At 53.2% G+C, this 17,006-nt stretch overlaps 1 protein-coding gene across 4 annotated transcripts in view; it reads left to right on the top strand.

Annotated features, from left to right (window-relative positions):
* Positions 1–11,808, top strand: part of SMAD3 (SMAD family member 3) — a 120,526-nt gene extending 108,718 nt beyond the window's left edge. For 3 of the 4 annotated variants that reach the window (XM_058740639.1, XM_058740642.1, XM_058740640.1), the window contains exons 7-9: positions 1,799–1,936; positions 4,807–4,951; positions 7,415–11,808. In XM_058740639.1, the coding sequence (XP_058596622.1) occupies positions 1,799–1,936; positions 4,807–4,951; positions 7,415–7,538 (407 nt within the window). In that variant the 3' untranslated portion in view covers positions 7,539–11,808. The remainder of the gene's footprint in view (positions 1–1,798; positions 1,937–4,806; positions 4,952–7,414) is intronic. The other variant, XR_009264881.1, reaches the window with a different exon arrangement.
* Positions 11,809–17,006: the final 5,198 nt, after the last annotated feature.

Raw genomic sequence — 17,006 nt, 5'->3', positions numbered from 1 at the left:
CAGAACATAATAAAAGACGGTTTCTAGAGGAAGAAGGCGTGTGTATGCCCCTTGGTTTGCTCATAAAATTATCATGCTAAGGATATTTGTAATTCTGTGACCCCGAGTCACTCAGAAGTCCATGGAGATGGTATATTAGGGTAGTCTCAGTCCAGAGCCCCCGGGGTTGGCAGACAGGCTCCAGGGCTAGGGTAGGGTGGCAGGGGGTCTGGTCCTAAGTCAACCGGAGCACCCTTGATCTTGTCTGTATTGTATCTTGGGCTTTCACAGAAGATTTCATTTGAAGAGAGGATTTTATGGTTAAGAAAAGTTTGGAAGCCATAGGTGTGGGCCCATGTGCTCATTTTCCAGGCAATAACCTGATGCCCAAGGAAGAGCAGAGCCTTGCAGAGGCTACACAGTGAGTGTGACACAGCCAGTGACAAACAGTCCCCTGCCACTGAGCCCACATCCTTCCCAGACAGCCTCCCCATGTGTTTTACTTTGAAAAAGATACTCATCCTGGGAGGCATACATCATTGTTTACTTATTCTCTTTATACTTTTCTCTATTTAAAAAAAAATAACATCTTATTTTTGAGAGAGAGAATGTGTGTGAGTGGGGAAGAGGCAGAGAGAGAGGGAGACACAGAATCCGAAGCAGGTTCCAGGCTATGAGCTGTCTGCCCAGAGCCCGATGCGGGGCTTGAACCCACAAACCGTGAGATCATGACCTGAGCCAAAGTCGGATGCTTAACTGACTGAGCCACCCAGGCGCCCCTACTTTCCTGTATTTTTAAAACTAATATTTCAAAAATTTGCCAAAACAAAACACATTTCCGTTGTTTTGGTCGGGGTCTCCCCATCTCTGCCCGTGACCTTGACTGACCTAACACCGTGGCCCCTCCTTCCCTCCTTACGGACTCTGACTCGGCCAGCACCCCGCATATTTGCGACACCAAGTCTTGCAGCACCAAACCAAGAAGAAATGGGGGTGCGGCAGTAGTGGGAGGAGGAGGCGGGGAGAACACCCAGTGGCCCCCTGGTTTCTATCCCACTTGACGTCGTGCCCGTAAACCCTGGCTCCGTTTTCCAGCCCTCTGGGCCTCTTCCCCAGAAGCAGCAACAGAGGCCTTCCCGTGCTGCAGAGGAGAACATCCCTGGCTGAGAGGAGAGCTCATTGTCAGAGCATTTACGTAACTGCTTGCTCGAATTGCAGAGGCAATTTAAAAATAATTCCTGTCCATCTGGAATGGATTTAAGAGATGAAGGAAAAGTGAATGATATAAACCTATGGTATGTTTCAGAAAAATGCACTGGGGAGGGAAAGGTACAGGAGGGGGCACGAAGCCATCCCTGTAAAGCAGGGCGCCTGCGAGGTCTGCTGCCTCAGGAGGAGCTCTGCAGGTCTGCTGAGTGAATTTGTGTAGCAGTAGCCGTAGTAACAGCTCGTACTTAGCGGGCGCTTAGTGTGGGTGGCACAACCGCCCTGGGAGGTAGGTATTACTGTTACCCCATCTTTCAGACGAAGAAACTGAGGCTCAGAGCGTGAGTAACTGGATGGAGGCCCATGGCTAGTCCGTGGCAGAGGCCGTCGTTGAGACTTACCCCTGCCCTCGCCCCTGGTCATCTCCGTCCTCTAGCTTCAGGAACCCTTGTTTTCCCGTGTGTGGGTTTAGGCTTGGGCTCTGGGTCCTGTTTGTCTGGTGAGGCTGGCGGAGAGGCAGCCCCTCCGAGCATCGGCTCAGCTCTGCCTCCTCGGCTGGCCTCAGCCGGCCCTGGGGCCAGACGCTGGGCCGGCCTGACCCACATCTCTGTAGGGCGAGGCGTGCGGCTGTACTACATCGGAGGGGAGGTCTTCGCCGAGTGCCTCAGTGACAGCGCCATTTTTGTCCAGTCTCCCAACTGTAACCAGCGCTACGGCTGGCACCCAGCCACCGTCTGCAAGATCCCGCCAGGTAAGAGCTCTCACCCCTGCCCTGCCCCGATGCCTCTCTCTAGCCCCGGTGCGTGCCTGGGAGAGGTTTCTGCTTTCTTACCTTGTCTCCTCCTCGCTTTTTGCGTTGCCAGCCCGGAGGTGCCTCGCTGGGGTGTTCTCTGTGGCTTCCGATCTTGCTGTGCTCTCCTTGACCCTCCAAGGAGCAGACGCAGCATCTGACGGATCTGCCTCTGATCTGTGGGTACCTGCTTGTTGCCTCGTGCGCACAGATGCTCGGGCATTACGCTTTCTTCTTTCATTGCACAAACTCACACAGCATGTGGGCACGGTGCCAGGTGCTTGGGGGAGACGGAGGGGTGCAGGAGGCCCTGCTGCTGTCCCCACAGACCTTAAAAGACCAGCTGAGTATGTAAGTCAAAGACACAAATGAGTTTAATACAAGGAAGGGTGCTAAGCACCAAAGCAGCAGCTCAGATAAGGTGCTCCTGGATCCGGGGGGTCGGCGGGGGGGGGGGGGGACTCATTTAAATTTTCTTTTAATGTTTATTTTTGAGAGAGAGGGAGAGAGACAGAATGGGAGCAGGGGAGGGACAGAGAGAGAGAGGGAGACACAGAATCTGAAGCAGGCTCCAGGCTCTGTCAGCACAGTGCCAGGCACGGACCCACGGACTGTGAGATCATGACCTGAGCCTATGTCACACGCTGAACCGACTGACCCACCCAGGCGCCCCATGGCAGAAACTCATTTAACTGCTGAGATGGACTGGGGAGAGCTTCATGGAGAAGGCATTCAGGCGTTGAAGGCTGAGTAGACAAAGGGGTGGTGGGGACCGTGAGGGCATTCCAGGCGGAGGGAACAAAAGCCCAGAGGCAACGGACAGTAAGGCACATATGGATGGTACCCTGGCTGGAGGAGAGGCCACATAAGAGACAGGAAATGTTTAGAAAGTATGATGGGACCAGACCACAGAAGGCGGTCATGACAAAGTTTTACTTTTATTCTCTGGAACGCTTGAGGGTTTTCTGAGTGGGGCTGAAAACCCCGCTGACGGGGCGGGGGTGGGGGGTGTTGACGACTCCCACCTATGCTCCAAGAAAGGCGGCACCCCAGGGGATGGCTTGCGAGGGGCCGTGGCTGTGCAGCAACACCCGAGGAAGACCGACCCATCAGGGCTTCTTGAGTTAGGAAACCAAGGCTGAGCGTCCCGGCCAGAGGGCCCTGCTCACAGGCACGCAGTCCCTGGGCTTGCTGCTGGCAGAAGGCAGACTGTGACTGGCTAGTCCCGTGTATGGCACATGTGTGGCATATGTCTTCCTGTCTGCAAGGCAGCAGATGATAGCGGAGCGATGGGTTTTGGGCAATGTCCGCTTAAGAATGCCAGGAGGTCTGGGTGGCTCAGTCGGTTAAGTGTCTGACTCTTGATTTCGGCTCAGGCCGCGATCTCACAGTTTCATGGCTTTGAGCCCCATGCCAGGCTCTGTGCTGACAGGGCAGAGCCTGCTTCAGATCCTCTGTCTCCCTCTTTCTTTGCCCCTCCCCCACTTTGCTCAAAACAAACCTAAAAAAAAAAAAAAAAAAAAGAATGCAGGTCTGAAATAACAGTACTCTACATTTCCAGGGCATTGTGTGGTTGTGTTCCCAGAATACATTTATATCTTTGCTCTTAGTCCTTTCTAATCATTCTGGCTCCTTAGGAGACAAGTTCAGAGAGGTCAAGCCACCTGACCAAAGGCACAGCTAGTAAGTGGCTGAGCCAGGATGAGGCTAGAACTGTGTGACTCCCGAGCCTGGTGCTCCTCTGCTTCTTGGCTCAGCTGGGAGCCAAAACCCACTTTCTGCCCTGTGTCCCCACACATCTCCTTGGAGAAAAAACGAGAACAGAAAGGTCCGTCATGTTCGTGGCATTGTGGTCATTCCTTTCCCCAACCCTCCTCCCATCTTTTTGGTGAGGGCTGAGTTGGCTGTGGTGGGGTTTGTTGGCTCATGGAGGACCTCCGTGGCCAGCCTCTCAGAGACACGGGCTTATGACAAGAAAGTGACCAGCCCAGAGTCATACAGCAAAATTAGGTGCCCAGTGTTGCCCTGCTAATAAATGTCACCTTAGCTCACCTTTTGGGCTTTTCTAGCATGTTGCTGTTGTCTTTATTTTTCTGACACATTCCAGGCACTCAGGTGGTAGGACCTCCGGAGATTTATTATAAACTTCATTCGTGCCTGTCTCTGGTTTTACTGCCTGGAGGGTTAGACACACATCCTCACTTCGCTGCCGATGTCACTCTGACCCAGCCATGTGCCCAAAGGCCAAAATGCGGCCCGGATCTCTTGTTCCTTCCTGGCCCCGGGTGGACTCACTAGGGAAGCCTGGGTGGAACCTGGGCCCCTCTGTTGGCGGCCTTTCATCTGGCCTACACTCCTGTCACGGCCTCCCCTTCCCCGGGTGCTCGGCCGTGACCCACGCAGCCATGGATATTCTGGCTTGGGTCCCTTGGGTCTCTGGTCCCTGGCTTCCTGCCTTGGCCCTTTTGCCCAGGGCGAGGCCCACCTCTACTAGGCCATCTCTCTTGTTCTTGGTGGCCCGCTTTACGGTCTTCCTCAGCGTTCCGTGGCTCTCGGAGCTGGAGCCTACAGGCCAGGGTTTCACCCAGCCCCACGGGTCAGCTGCACCTCCCCACTGAGGTGGGGATGGCTTCGAGGCCAAGGACCAAGTCGGCCTATCCCTAGCACGGTGTGGAGTGTGCGGCTGGCGCGTGGAATGGCCGCCCTGTCACACTTCGGCCGTGTGAGTTCCACCGTCTGGATGACCCGGGGGGTGGCTTTCGCCAGGCGTGGGGGGCACGGGACACAGATGTGCTTCGTCCCCACGAGCACTGTTTTCCCTCTCTCGGCAGGATGCAACCTGAAGATCTTCAACAACCAGGAGTTTGCCGCCCTCCTGGCTCAGTCTGTCAACCAGGGCTTCGAGGCGGTCTACCAGCTGACCCGGATGTGCACCATCCGCATGAGCTTCGTCAAAGGCTGGGGAGCAGAGTACAGGTCAGGTCGGGGGCACGCGTCACGGGGGCCCGGCTGCGGGAGACTCAGACGGCAGGGCTAGGCTGGCCCTCGCCCCAGAGACCAGAGACCAAGGATGAGGAGGAGCTGGGCTCTGTTCGCCCGGTGCTGCGACTACACGTTCCGTTTCCTCCTCACCACAACCCTGGGTGGGGATGCTGGCATCACCCCCGGCGCACGGATGAGGGGACGAAAGCCTAGGCAGGGAAAGTGGCTTGCCTGAGGTCACATTGTTAGTGGAAAGGCGGAGCCCAGAGCCGGGCCTCGTGGCTTCTTCCTCATTGTGCGTTTGGGGCAGACGGTTTTAGGACCACCCTTTCCAGGGAGTTAAGTCGTCCTCCCCTCCTTCCCTCCTCTGGGGCTCCGCCTTTGACTCGAGGGACCCTGAGGATCTAGGGTATTAAAATTTGAGAAGCAGATAGGAGAAGAGATGTGGGAAGTCAGAAAGGAACATAGTTTACTTGTTCAGAAAAGAAATGATTTTTTTTTTTTCTTTCAGAATTTCAGATATTGCTTTAAACATGGCACTGGTCGGTTCTACCTGATCTGCTCTATCGAATCTGTCACACCATCCTGGCTTGGGTTTAGAGAATCCTATCCCTTTTCTTGCTCCGCCTAGACGGGAGGTGTGTGCCGGGGCTGTGTGCCCCTCCTGCCCTGCGCTGCCCCTGCCCAGCCCCCGGCTTCCCCGGCAGACGCAGAGGTGCCCACACGTCAGCTGGGGCCAGTGCCTTGCAAGTGACTCCCCCCTTCTCTTCATTTTTCCAGATGTTTGGAATCCATTTTGTTTTGTAGTCATTGTGCACCCCGGCCAAACCCATTTCAATATTGGCTCTGTGCCACCGTTTATAATGAAATCCAGATGAGCATGACTTATGGAAAGTCAGATCCTCGTTAGAGGATGCCGGTCCGTAAAATCTTCTTCCATTTACCGTATTTTAGCTGCTGTTGCCTGTGTCTGCCCCATAGTGCCAGGGAGCACAGCACCTTGGTCCGTGGGGTCTCTGTGAAACCCAGGATGAGTGACCAATTGAGCAACCCAAGTGGTCGGGCCTCTCAGCAGAACTTACGGCCCAGTTATGACAGCCTAAGGAGACTAGCCAAGGCCCGAAGACCCAGCCCGAAGAGAGATTTTAGCCCACCTCTCAGCCCTGGCTGAAACCATTTACGGAACAAGGATGAAGGGTTATAAAAGGAATAATTTTTTAGTGGGGGAGGGAGATACTTAGACGGCTGCCAGTGGGAGAGAGCCCACAGGAGGTGCTTTCACTCCCTCCTACACCCACACGTGCGTCCAAAGGACCACGCTCAGGCACCGTAGGTCAGACAGGCACCTCAGCATCCACAGGCCCATCTCTCCACCTCTACTCAGGTGAAGCGTCGGCCGGGCAAGGAGGGTGGTGGCCTTAGGCTAGCAGCCGTCTGCCTAGCACGGCACTATGGCTCCCCTGCCCCGAGTGCGGGGAAGAGGCCCCTTGGTGGCGGAGGAAGCCGTTCCCGGGGGACACTGTGTCACCAGGCGAGACGTACTGCCAGCACACCCGGTCCTGTACGGCCCTCCGCATCACCGCCACCTGGCAGCCCTGAGGAGCAGCCTAACAGGCGGGTGCGGCCCCTTCCCAGAACGGTCTTGCCCTCCTCCTGCCTCTCGGGCCAAAGAGTAAGGTTTCATCCATCCTGTAAGATGACCAAAAGCAGGGAGGGCCCAGGGCCCAGGCCTCTCACCTCCAGCTGGCACCCGCACCTCCGGCCTCAGCAAGATAGCCTTTGCTCACTGGAGGCTGTTGGGAGCTCGCCTGCGGGCTGCGTCATCAACCAGCCTGAATTTAGACAAAGTGCTTTGGGGAAACGAAACGTGTGGTGTGCCTTGGTTTTTTCCAGTAATTGTTCCATGGCTCGCTCTGCTCGTAAGATTTTCCAAAATAAGTCCATAGATGGGAATTATATCAGCACATTGGGAACTGATGGCCTGTGGACTCTGTCGGCGCCTTGCGAAAAACACCCCTCGATCAGACAGACACGCGTCATCGTGGCCTGCTGGGGCCCAGGGGTGCCCGTTCGGGACAGATGGGACCGAGGGAGACCTTTGCTCAGGCTGGAAGTTTTTCACCGGGCGGCCGGGGGGCTGACACAGGCAGAGGTGGGCAAGTGCGATACCCTAAAATTTGCCTTACACGTTTAACCCTTGAAGGGCTACCTCCCTTCCCAGCAAGAGAACCTGATTTACTCAAGGCTCTTCCTGGCTGGAGGAGTATGGCTTGGCCGTCTCCAATAACAGTTAGTGGGATCTCCTCTAGGGCAGGGTCTAGCAAGGTGCCTTGGATAGGTCTCTGGCTTTGGGAGGAAGACTCTCATGAAAGCAGGCAGCGGTGTTTTGACTTGTATGTGTGTCTTTCCGGACAATTTTGACATCTGCCACCCCACCCCTTTCTCTGTGTCTTGCAGGAGACAGACAGTGACCAGCACCCCCTGCTGGATTGAGCTGCACCTGAATGGGCCGTTGCAGTGGCTTGACAAGGTCCTCACCCAGATGGGCTCCCCAAGCATCCGCTGTTCCAGTGTGTCTTAGAGACATTGGGTGTGAAGGGGGAGGGTGGGAAGGGACGGGCTTGGGGGAAGAAGGCCGTGTAGGACGTGGAGAAAATTGGAACTCAACTCACTATTGTCAATGAAGAAGTTTTTCTCCCTCAATCAAGGCGGCACCAGCCTGTTTTCCAAAACACAAAAGCAAACCCAGAGATGGATCTTAGGAACAGCTGTGTCTGCTGAACACATTTGCCCTTTGGCCCCAGTTTGGAGGGCAAGAAATGGCTTCTGCTCTGGTGGCTTGAGCAAACAGGTAGTATTTCACCACCTGCCCCCTCCTCCCAGCCTCCTTCTGTTTCAATGACCGCAATCTAGGATGTCACTGTCCAACGGGAAATGGCCCTCGTTTCCGGACTGGAGTGGGAAACTCACCTTGGGTGTTCTAGGTAGAGTAGAGCCTGCAGGGCCACGAGCAAACCTCACGCCTGGCCCTCTGGCACTTTTAACAAAGGCTTCAACTGAGCCTTCCTGAGCTCCAGCACTCCGGCAGACCCCGCACCCCGGGAGCTGGACTGACTTGTGGCGGGGAGGGGGCTCGTCTGTCTCCTCTCCTCTCCGAGCGGACGGATACGTGTGAGCCGGTGTGTTCAGAGCATGCACACAGGCACAGTGGGGAAAGCTGGTGAGACACCTCCTCTCTCAAATTTGCCCTTTCTCACTTTGAACGGGTGGGAGATCTGCCGGGGCTTCTGCAATGTATAGAACATCTTCTCGCGTTGATCTCAGAGATGTGAATTACACAAAGTGCTCACACAAAGCAGGAGGCAGCGGTCGCATCGCAGTGTTTGAGCGTGGGTCTCCAGTCATCTGTAAGAGCTCGCTTGCTATCCTTATGCATCCGGCTATCTCGGTTTACGTAGTCAGTTGCGCTAATTAAATGAGCTTTATCGTATGCTCGTTTAAATGTTTATTTTATATTAAAAAAGAAAAAATCCTGGTTGGCACACTGACTGGGAAACCAGCGTGGGGCCCAGCAACCTCTCTCTCAAGGTGAAGCTGTTCCAGGTTTTGTTGAGAAAGACACCTGCCAGCAGCACTTTTGGAAACTGAAATTAACAGAAGCAAATTCACCAGAAGGGAAAAATCTCAGGCCAACACAGGCAAATGAAAAGGGCTATTAAAATTGTTTTTTCTTTTTTCTTCTTTTTGTTTTACACCTTTGAAAACTGCAGGCTTGGTGCACCGAGGCCTGCCATCCTCCCCCTGGGATGTAAGATTATCTAGCTCACAGTAGAGGATCATCAGTGACGACTATAGCAGCTATATTGTATAATAAGTACTGTTCCCAGTGGCAATTAGTGAGAAAATGGTTATAAATTATTGCAACTGGAAAAAAAAAAAAAAAACTCTCCCTTTTTACTGGCCTTTTGCAGAATCCAGCAGACAGAATTGCCACGTGCAATTGGTACTTTATTCCTTGTTGCTGTTTTTGTATGAAATGACTTATCCCGTATTTTTGCATGGATTCCTACCAGGAAAAGTGAAGGGATTTCCTATGGAAGTCCTGTCTTCTTCCAGGTGAAGGGGAGAAAGTGTATACTTCTGGCAGGTAAAAACCTCAAATGTGATGACATTTCTGATGCCTTACGGAGATGTTGGGGGCTTCCTGGTGCCTCCCCGGCAGGATCCTCATGCCTCTGCAGCTCTAGCCTTATGGTTTCCAGGTAGGAGAGCTGCTGTCCAAGCTCCCTGAGGACACAGGAAGAGATGGGAGGAGCACCTTGCCAGACCTACGCTTGGCTTTTCCCGGGGCTTGTTGACACAGAACCCAGAGACCACACAAAACCCCTGTCGACCTGAGAGGGTCAAATACTGCAGGTCCGAAGTTTTCCTGCTGTGCAATGATCTGTGGACTGCTTCTTCCAGGAAGCTCTGAACCTCCGGGATGTGCATTCACGCTCCGGGTCAGGTCTGAGACTCGTGGTGTGGAATATCCCATTTTGGCCTCTGCTGGTGCAATCGTGGCCTTCCTAAGAGCCAGGGCGGCGGCTCCCGAGGGCCTGAGTTCTCCACCTGCTCCATGACCCTCTGAGGACTTCCTATGGCACACAGCTGTCCTCCAGTTACTCGGGAACTAGCTTCAGGTACAGCACAACCTCGGCGACCCAGTGGCTATGCATGGACGGGGTCTTACAACCCATGATGTTCAGAGCTGAAGGCTACTTTTAGGAGGCATGAAGTTTTAGTTTTGTGTTTCTCCAAAAGCTCACTCGGCCCCTCTTCTTTATAGACTGCTCCTTGGAGGAGGATGTGAGAGGAAAATGTAGGTAAGTCCCCCTCTGGACGAAATTCAGTCCTACCCAGAGGTGAAGACCCTTCCCGTCACAGAGGCTGCCTAGGTGCTTTGGGCTTGTGTAATATTAGCGTCCTTCCTTTAAGTCACAAAGCTTGTTTTCTGAATTTGAAAAACCCGTTGTCTGAATGGCATTTACATGTTAAAATCTTTTTAAAGGACAGTTGAAGGGGGGCAAGAGAAAACAGGGCAGTCTAGTGGGGGTGGAGGGCAGGTTTAAGCGTAGGTGTCTGGGCTCCCCTCCAAGTTGTCTTCACCTTGTGGCTCGTGCTGCCGCTAACCCAAGCCACCAGCACCGGGGTGGAGATCCTCGGCTGCACCCCAGACCCCCAGAGCCAACGTCCGTTCTCTTCCCTTTCCTCCCCCACCCCCGTTCCTAACTTTATTTAGTAACTTTGGTCCTTCCAGCACAAGCAAACAGTAGGTAGCTGCCCCAGCAGGTTCGGGTTACAGGCCTGTGCTGGAACATCATCTCAGTTGGCCACTTTCCTGGCAGGCTGTAGACGATCTGACATTTTGAGACGAGCCTAGAGTCAGGAGCGGGGACTTTGACTCTTAGGAAGCACACACGAGGGCAAGGCTGCTGGCAGACTTTCCCGTCATCCTGATGTTGTCTTTTTTTTTTTTTTTTTTTTTTTTTGACCGTGGTGATAATTTTTTTTAAATCATTAACGTATTGGAATGAGCTGTAGCATGTTACCTTGTGCTTAGTTTTTTTTCTCCATCTTCCCTTGGCTTCCTAGTGCTTGGACATATTCCAGGGCTAAGTGCTTTTACTCAGAGCGCAGGAAAAGGCTTTCTTTAGGTAGTATGTGCATGCATGTACGTAGTCTGGGCAGAAGGCAGATAGGGTTTCATCCTTAGCCCCAAGCTGCCCTTTCTGACGCTCCGGGAAGGTCTCCGTAGGGCCAGGTCTCGCCCCGGGCCGCTCTCTGAAGTCCTTAAAAGGAGAGGGAGGAAAAGGAATCAGGGGACTGTTTCCAAGGGGGTTACTGGTACCAAGAGCGGGCATGAGTTGAGTTCTGGACTCTGTGGGACTTTAAGTGGCAGAGTGGGGAGTTTTCCCCCAAATCTGTATCTGTCCTCGCTTTACTAGAAGAAAACCTCAACACAGCTGCGGCGTACCATTTTTCTTTTTGTGTCATGAATGTTCCCTTCTAGATCATCCTTTTGAGGAATATCAGCTACTTCTCAAGAGGGTGGGAAAGCAAAAGCAAAAAAGACACAAGGGGATATGGTTCCCACATGACAAGGAGGCATCTCTGGTGGAGGGGTGGCAGTCAGTGGGGAAAGGACTTTTCAGAAACACAGCTATCACGTAAACTCGCCTATTGTGTAAACTGGATTGAGCAATGCTCTCAGTGATTCTGTAACTTTTTGTTATGCTGAAGTATAATGTACACTCTAGCATTCTGGTGTTTTTATATTTATGTAATAATTTCTTAAAACCATTCAAGACCGAGAACTATTTAATTTTTTGAAATAAGTTGGAAAGGTCTCTCCTCCCAAGGACTGACTGTGGCTGGGAAGAGTCGGGGGCCCAGCGGCTCAGCCTCCCGAACCGACCGTCTCCCCCCACCCCCGGGCAGGCCACAGGCAAGGCAGCGATCCTGATCCCTGGGTCCCCTCCAGGCCCTTTGGGGTGGTGAGAGCTTGACGCAGAGGGTTAGAGCCAGAGCCCCCTCCCTGCTGCTGTGTCGAGGCGGTCCTGGACTCTGGTGGGGTGTATCAGGGTGGGGGGACAGAGCGGGGAGGCTGTGATTACCTTCACTTCTCAGCCAGCCTGACCTTTTAATACCTTTGTAAAAAGCATGTATGTATTTATAGTGTTTTAGATTTTTCTAACTTTTGTATCTTAAGAGCAGAGCACCTGTTTAAGCATTGTACCCCTCTTGTTAAAGATCTGTGTCCTCTCTTTCCCCTGTAAGTACCCTTCTAATAAACTTTTCATCGAAAAGCTCCCATGCCAGGAGCTCTGTCTCATTCTTGCAGGGTGGGGAAAAGATTTGAAAGCGAGCCCTCCAACGTCAACAATGGCTCCAGCCCCCCTTCTTTCTGCCAAAGCCTCTCGTGCTCCCTGGTGGCCCTCCTCCACGCACCGAGGGTGACGTACGTGCAGGGCCAGCAGGAGCCCCTGGGTTGGCCCAGCCAACCCTGCTTCCCACACCTAAGGAGCATACGGTCCGATCGCTGCGTTGGTACCTGGCCCTCATTTCCTCTGTACTCGGAAGGCCTAGATGCCACCAGATGAATCCTCCCCCAGGCATGGAGGTAGTTTTAGGTTCATAAAGGTTTTCACCCCTTCCAGCTCTGAGGACTCGGTCAGCGCCTGCGCAAATGCATTTTAAATTCGAAACTCCCCAGGACGGACGGAAAGACTCGGTTGACTCTTAACACGGGCCCCGAATGACGTGGATTAAGTAACAGGATTAAAATGAACAGTTTGGGCGGGGAGGCGATGGCCTGGGGCTCGAGTAATCCTTGAGCCGGCCGCTTCTACAGCATCTTCTGAGGAACTCCCCAAACACCTCCCCTACCAGGAGACAGGCCAGTTTCACAGGTGCGGCCCCTCCACGAACCACATCAACTCCTACCTTCAAAATTACTAGTTCTGCACTCCTGCCCCTGTCTTCCCCGTGGTTTTAGCCTCTCTTTCTCGGCAGATGACTCCAATCCCACCTCTAACCCAAACTGTTCCTTCAGAACCATAACTTTAAATTCCAGCTGCCTCGCAAGTGGGCTCCGAACAACGGCCCCAACCCAAATCCTCTTCCGGCGCCCTCCGCACACCCCGTTTTTAGCAGCAGCCTCTCCCGGGTCCCTCTCCCCCATCCTCCCGAGTCCTGAACGGCTTGATGCAGCTCTCCCCTGTGCTCTCCACCCCCCGCTGACCAAGCCTCCCTTTTGTAAAGGCCCTACTGCCCGGACGTCCTGGCTCTCCTCGGCCCTCACACCGTGTCCTCTTTTTCTTGGGCCTGCGCCCACTTCTTCCGGGTTGGTGTTCCCAGACCACTGGATGCACTCTCGACATTCCTTCCTGAGTGACCTCATCTCCCCACACGATTGCAAGCCACATTAACGCTAATGACTCCCAAATCAGTATTTCTAGCCCAGACGTCAATCCCAGGCTTCGGACTTGCGTCCAACGGCCTGCTGGCTACCGGTGCTCGGGGGTGCCGCAAGTACCTCACCCTCGCAACTGGAAACATGGAATTCTCACCGCCCTCATTACACGGCCTCCCTCCCCTCTGGCCTCCAGCCCCAGAAGTCACCAACACCCCGCACGCCCTAGCAGCCCTGTTTGGCCGTGCCCAGTACGTGAGGTCCTTAGCACCCGGACAGCAGCACTAGCTTCCCAACGGCTCCTGGCCTCTTGCCTGCTTTCCCGGAAACGCATCTTCCACGCGCGGCCCTGTGACCCACGTGACTTGAGCCCTCCAGTCCACCGCGTAAACTCCAAAGCCTTTATCACGGGCCACCGGACTCTTGTCACTCGACCCCTATCTAGCTGTCACGGCTCGCTGGTACAGCCGGCAGCCCAGGGACAAACAGGTGGTGTTCCTTACACAGCACACTCCTCTCCATGATGACAAGCCCTCTTCTCAAGTCTGCGCTCCCTGCCCCTGTGCCTAACACACCCGCAGGTCACCTGGAGAACTTTCACGAATGCTGAGACTCAGGTCAGACCCCTCCTCCGGGAAGCCATTCGCAAATCTATCGCCAGACTTCCCAACTGAGTGGTAATTGTGTTTGTCCTCCCCTCGAGGCTCTGAGTTCCTTGAGGGCAGCATTTACATCTTATTCTTGTATCCCTGGCTTCGTTGGGCCACCGATTTTTGCTGAATAAATCAATTAGTGCCCACAGCTAGCAGATTCTACCTCGGCAATCCTTTCCATCTACTTCCACCGTGCCCTAAGTCCTTACATATGGTTGAAGGGATGCCACCAAAATGCAGTTCGTAATTGCCTTTTCTCATAGCTCTTCTAACATCCTCCTGACCTGTGCCCCCCTCGTCCGGAGATGGAGGGTAGACGGCAGAATTACCACCCTTCTATTTCTCCATCCACAGCAAAAACCACTAAACACCATGCTGGGTCCACTCTCGGCCTCGGAATCCTTCGCAACACAGCCCTCCAGGCAGGTAGCGCGACTCGATTCGTTTAGGCTAAGACTGCTGCCATTTCCCAGGAATGCAGTTGTGGTTACCTGTCTTTTCTGTGCTAAACCCCTTGGACTCCTTGATTACCTCCCAAGTAGGCACTGGTCCCACCAAGTAGTATTTCAAGGTTTTCTCCAAATTCACTCCATCCTTGTGCGCCCCGTTCCTCTCACTGGACCGTGTGGGTTTTCCCGACGTAACCCCTTGCTTTCTCTCCCCGTACCTCTGGTTCATGCTGCAGCTCCCCCTAAGAATCTGCCGCCTCCCCTCCCGCTTTGGCTCCAGTTCCACCCTAGCCCCTAGCTCCGTCTGAGCACCACTTCCTCTAGTCCGTGGGTCTCCCAAGTGTGGGCCTGGCCGGCAGCATCAGTACCGCACGGGACAGTCGAAATGCCTTCCCCCAGACCCCGCTGGGGACCTGCTGAACCGAAACTCTGGGCCGGCGCCCTGCGGGGGACTCGCTGTGGGCTCACGTCCGTGAAAGACTGCTCTGAGACGTACCATAGGCTCTCCCCAGCCCACGCTGCGCTCGCCTTCCCACAGCAGTGGAGGCTGGTCCCGACGCTTCACATGCTGCCCGGCACTCTAGCTTTCCTGGCCTCGATGCGCTTGCCCCCCGGCCCCCACCCCGCCCCCATCACCTGGGCTGGATGATGAGCTCCCAGAGAGAACCCACACCCTTACCCAAGTCTGTGGCCTCTGCCACGCCTGCAGAGCCTGGTACCGAGAAGGTGCGCCATCAGGGCCGGACCCTGAATCCTGCTTCAGCGCTTACCTGGGTAAAGGAACAGGTGACGGCCGCTCTTCCTCAACTCTGACTCTGAAGCCTTCTAACTTCACCACTGGCGACATCCTGAGAGTTCCCCAGAGCGGCTGGATTGGCACAGACCGTGTCCTTGGGCTTCAGATGAAGAGAAGGTTCTCTCTCCCAAACTGAACTGTTTCTACAAAGTTCCTACCCCGGGCCTCACTTAGTCCACATTTTTGTAGCACTAAAGCCACCTGGTTGATCAGAGAAAAGGGAGAGGCAAAGACGAAAAGCTTTATGTGACCTGTCACTGCCTCCCAGATTTGTGCTTGTGGGGAGAGAGGGTTTGAACCCATCAACAGATAGACACAGATATAAAAGGGTTTTGGAGGAAAATATCTTTTTCCTCCCAGACCTGTGTTCCAAAGATGCAGTAATGGTCACTGGGTCCAGGTTCTGAATCCATACTTTTCCAACAGGAAACACGGTAGAACCACAAATCATTAAAAGCTGGAACGGGGCTCAGGAGTGTTCCAACAAAAGGCCCACGTTCGTTGCCGTTCCCTCTTGTTAATTCCTCGCTCTGCATGCACGTCAGAGAAACACCTCAGAACAGAGCAAGACTCTTCCTATTCTAGAAGCACTTGGCTTTAGTGCTACAAACACACAAACTCAGAATAAAGACATCTACACTAAGAGCAAGACTCGTGATGTTTATGACATAGGTGGTGCCAAAGATAAGAAACTGAGCATTTCTACGACCTTCTCTGCAACAGCTTCAATGCCAGAGACGCAAAGATAGATCGCTACCCTAAACCCTGAGTGGAATCTAAATCAAAACGTGAACTTTGCTCTGCACGCTCAGCCTGCTGCTTTTACGAGGCCTACCGATTCTGGGAGAGTTGACCGTCTGGGTGTTTTCTAACCGGTCCTGCAGGAAGGTGGTACGCTTGACCAGACTTTTCACTTTCTCTGCCTAGAGTCCTCCGGTAAGATGTGGTCTTTAATGACAGAATGCCATACCTAAATTGCCTGACTGCTTTAAAATCTGGGGTGGGGGTGAAGGACGACTTGCACTCGTTACAGAATTCTCTGCAACTCTGTCTCCGTCAATCAGGACGTTCAATGAATCAGAACCTCTGACCTCGCTAGACACATGTTTGCTAAATTTAGCTTTGCATCAGGAGGCGCTCAGAATAGCTCTTGGAGCTCTCATGTTACCCTTAGATAGTGATTCTTTTAAGGCTGCTTCTCCATGGCAGGCCGGCGCAGAGCAAGGGGCACTCCACGTGCTCTCTCGATGGCCATTGTTAAGAAACTGGCCTAAGGTAAGGGAATCCGGTCAGCCACAGCGAAGATGTTCACTCCCACCTCTCCGCCGCGGGAGCAGGAAGTTAGCCATATATCACCTTTCACGCGTTACGAGGAGTTTGCAGTTAACGGCCTGACATGCTCGATGGTCCTTGAACCGCATCCCATATTACTCAGCCGTCCAAGTCTAGCGTCCCTGAATCTCTAGCTTCTCTGAATTAGATGTGGCCAAGTTCTATAAATAGAGAGAAAGCAAACTGGTTCTGTCAATCTTCTCATACTCTGGCAGGATAACATATTTTAAAATTATAAAAATATCTATGTCTTCATCGCTCTAAAATTATTACATAACACATGATTTTTGCAGGGGGGGAAAAAAAAGTTTACTTCTGTCTCTCCCTACCTTCCAACCCTCATGGACCTTCAAATGTTGTGATCATATTCAGCAAACTAGCAAACGCGAATCCAAACCAAAATTAAAGGCCTACTATGGGCCCAACTCTGTGTTACACAAATAGAGAAATGTTGGAGGTAAAAAAAAAAAAAAAAAAGCCGAGTCTCTCACTTTAATTCCCGGACAGACAGTCCATAGTAACTGGCGTTGGCACGTTCACAGCTCATGTCAGGTTGACTGCAACTTTCACTGCACTATTAGCTTATGATCACTTTTTTTTTTTTTTTTTTTAAATGCTTACTTTTGAGGGAGAGAGAATGTGAGCAGGGGAGGGGCAGAGAGAGGGAGACACAGAATCCAAAGCAGGCTCCAGGCTCTGAACTGTCAGCACAGAGCCCAATGCGGGGCTCGAATCCACAAACTGCAAGATCATGACCTGAGCCAAAGTCGGACGTTTAACCAACTAAGCCACCCAGGTGCCCCAGTTCGTGATCACAGTTAACGTGAGCCTTTAGAAACCACTGGATACTTTTATCCCCGTGTGC

The sequence above is a fragment of the Neofelis nebulosa genome, chromosome 7 (genome assembly GCF_028018385.1).
Source record: "Neofelis nebulosa isolate mNeoNeb1 chromosome 7, mNeoNeb1.pri, whole genome shotgun sequence".
Taxonomy (NCBI): domain Eukaryota; kingdom Metazoa; phylum Chordata; class Mammalia; order Carnivora; family Felidae; genus Neofelis; species Neofelis nebulosa.
The sequence above is the reverse complement of the archived record's forward strand: the minus strand, read 5'-3'. Positions and strand labels throughout refer to the sequence as shown.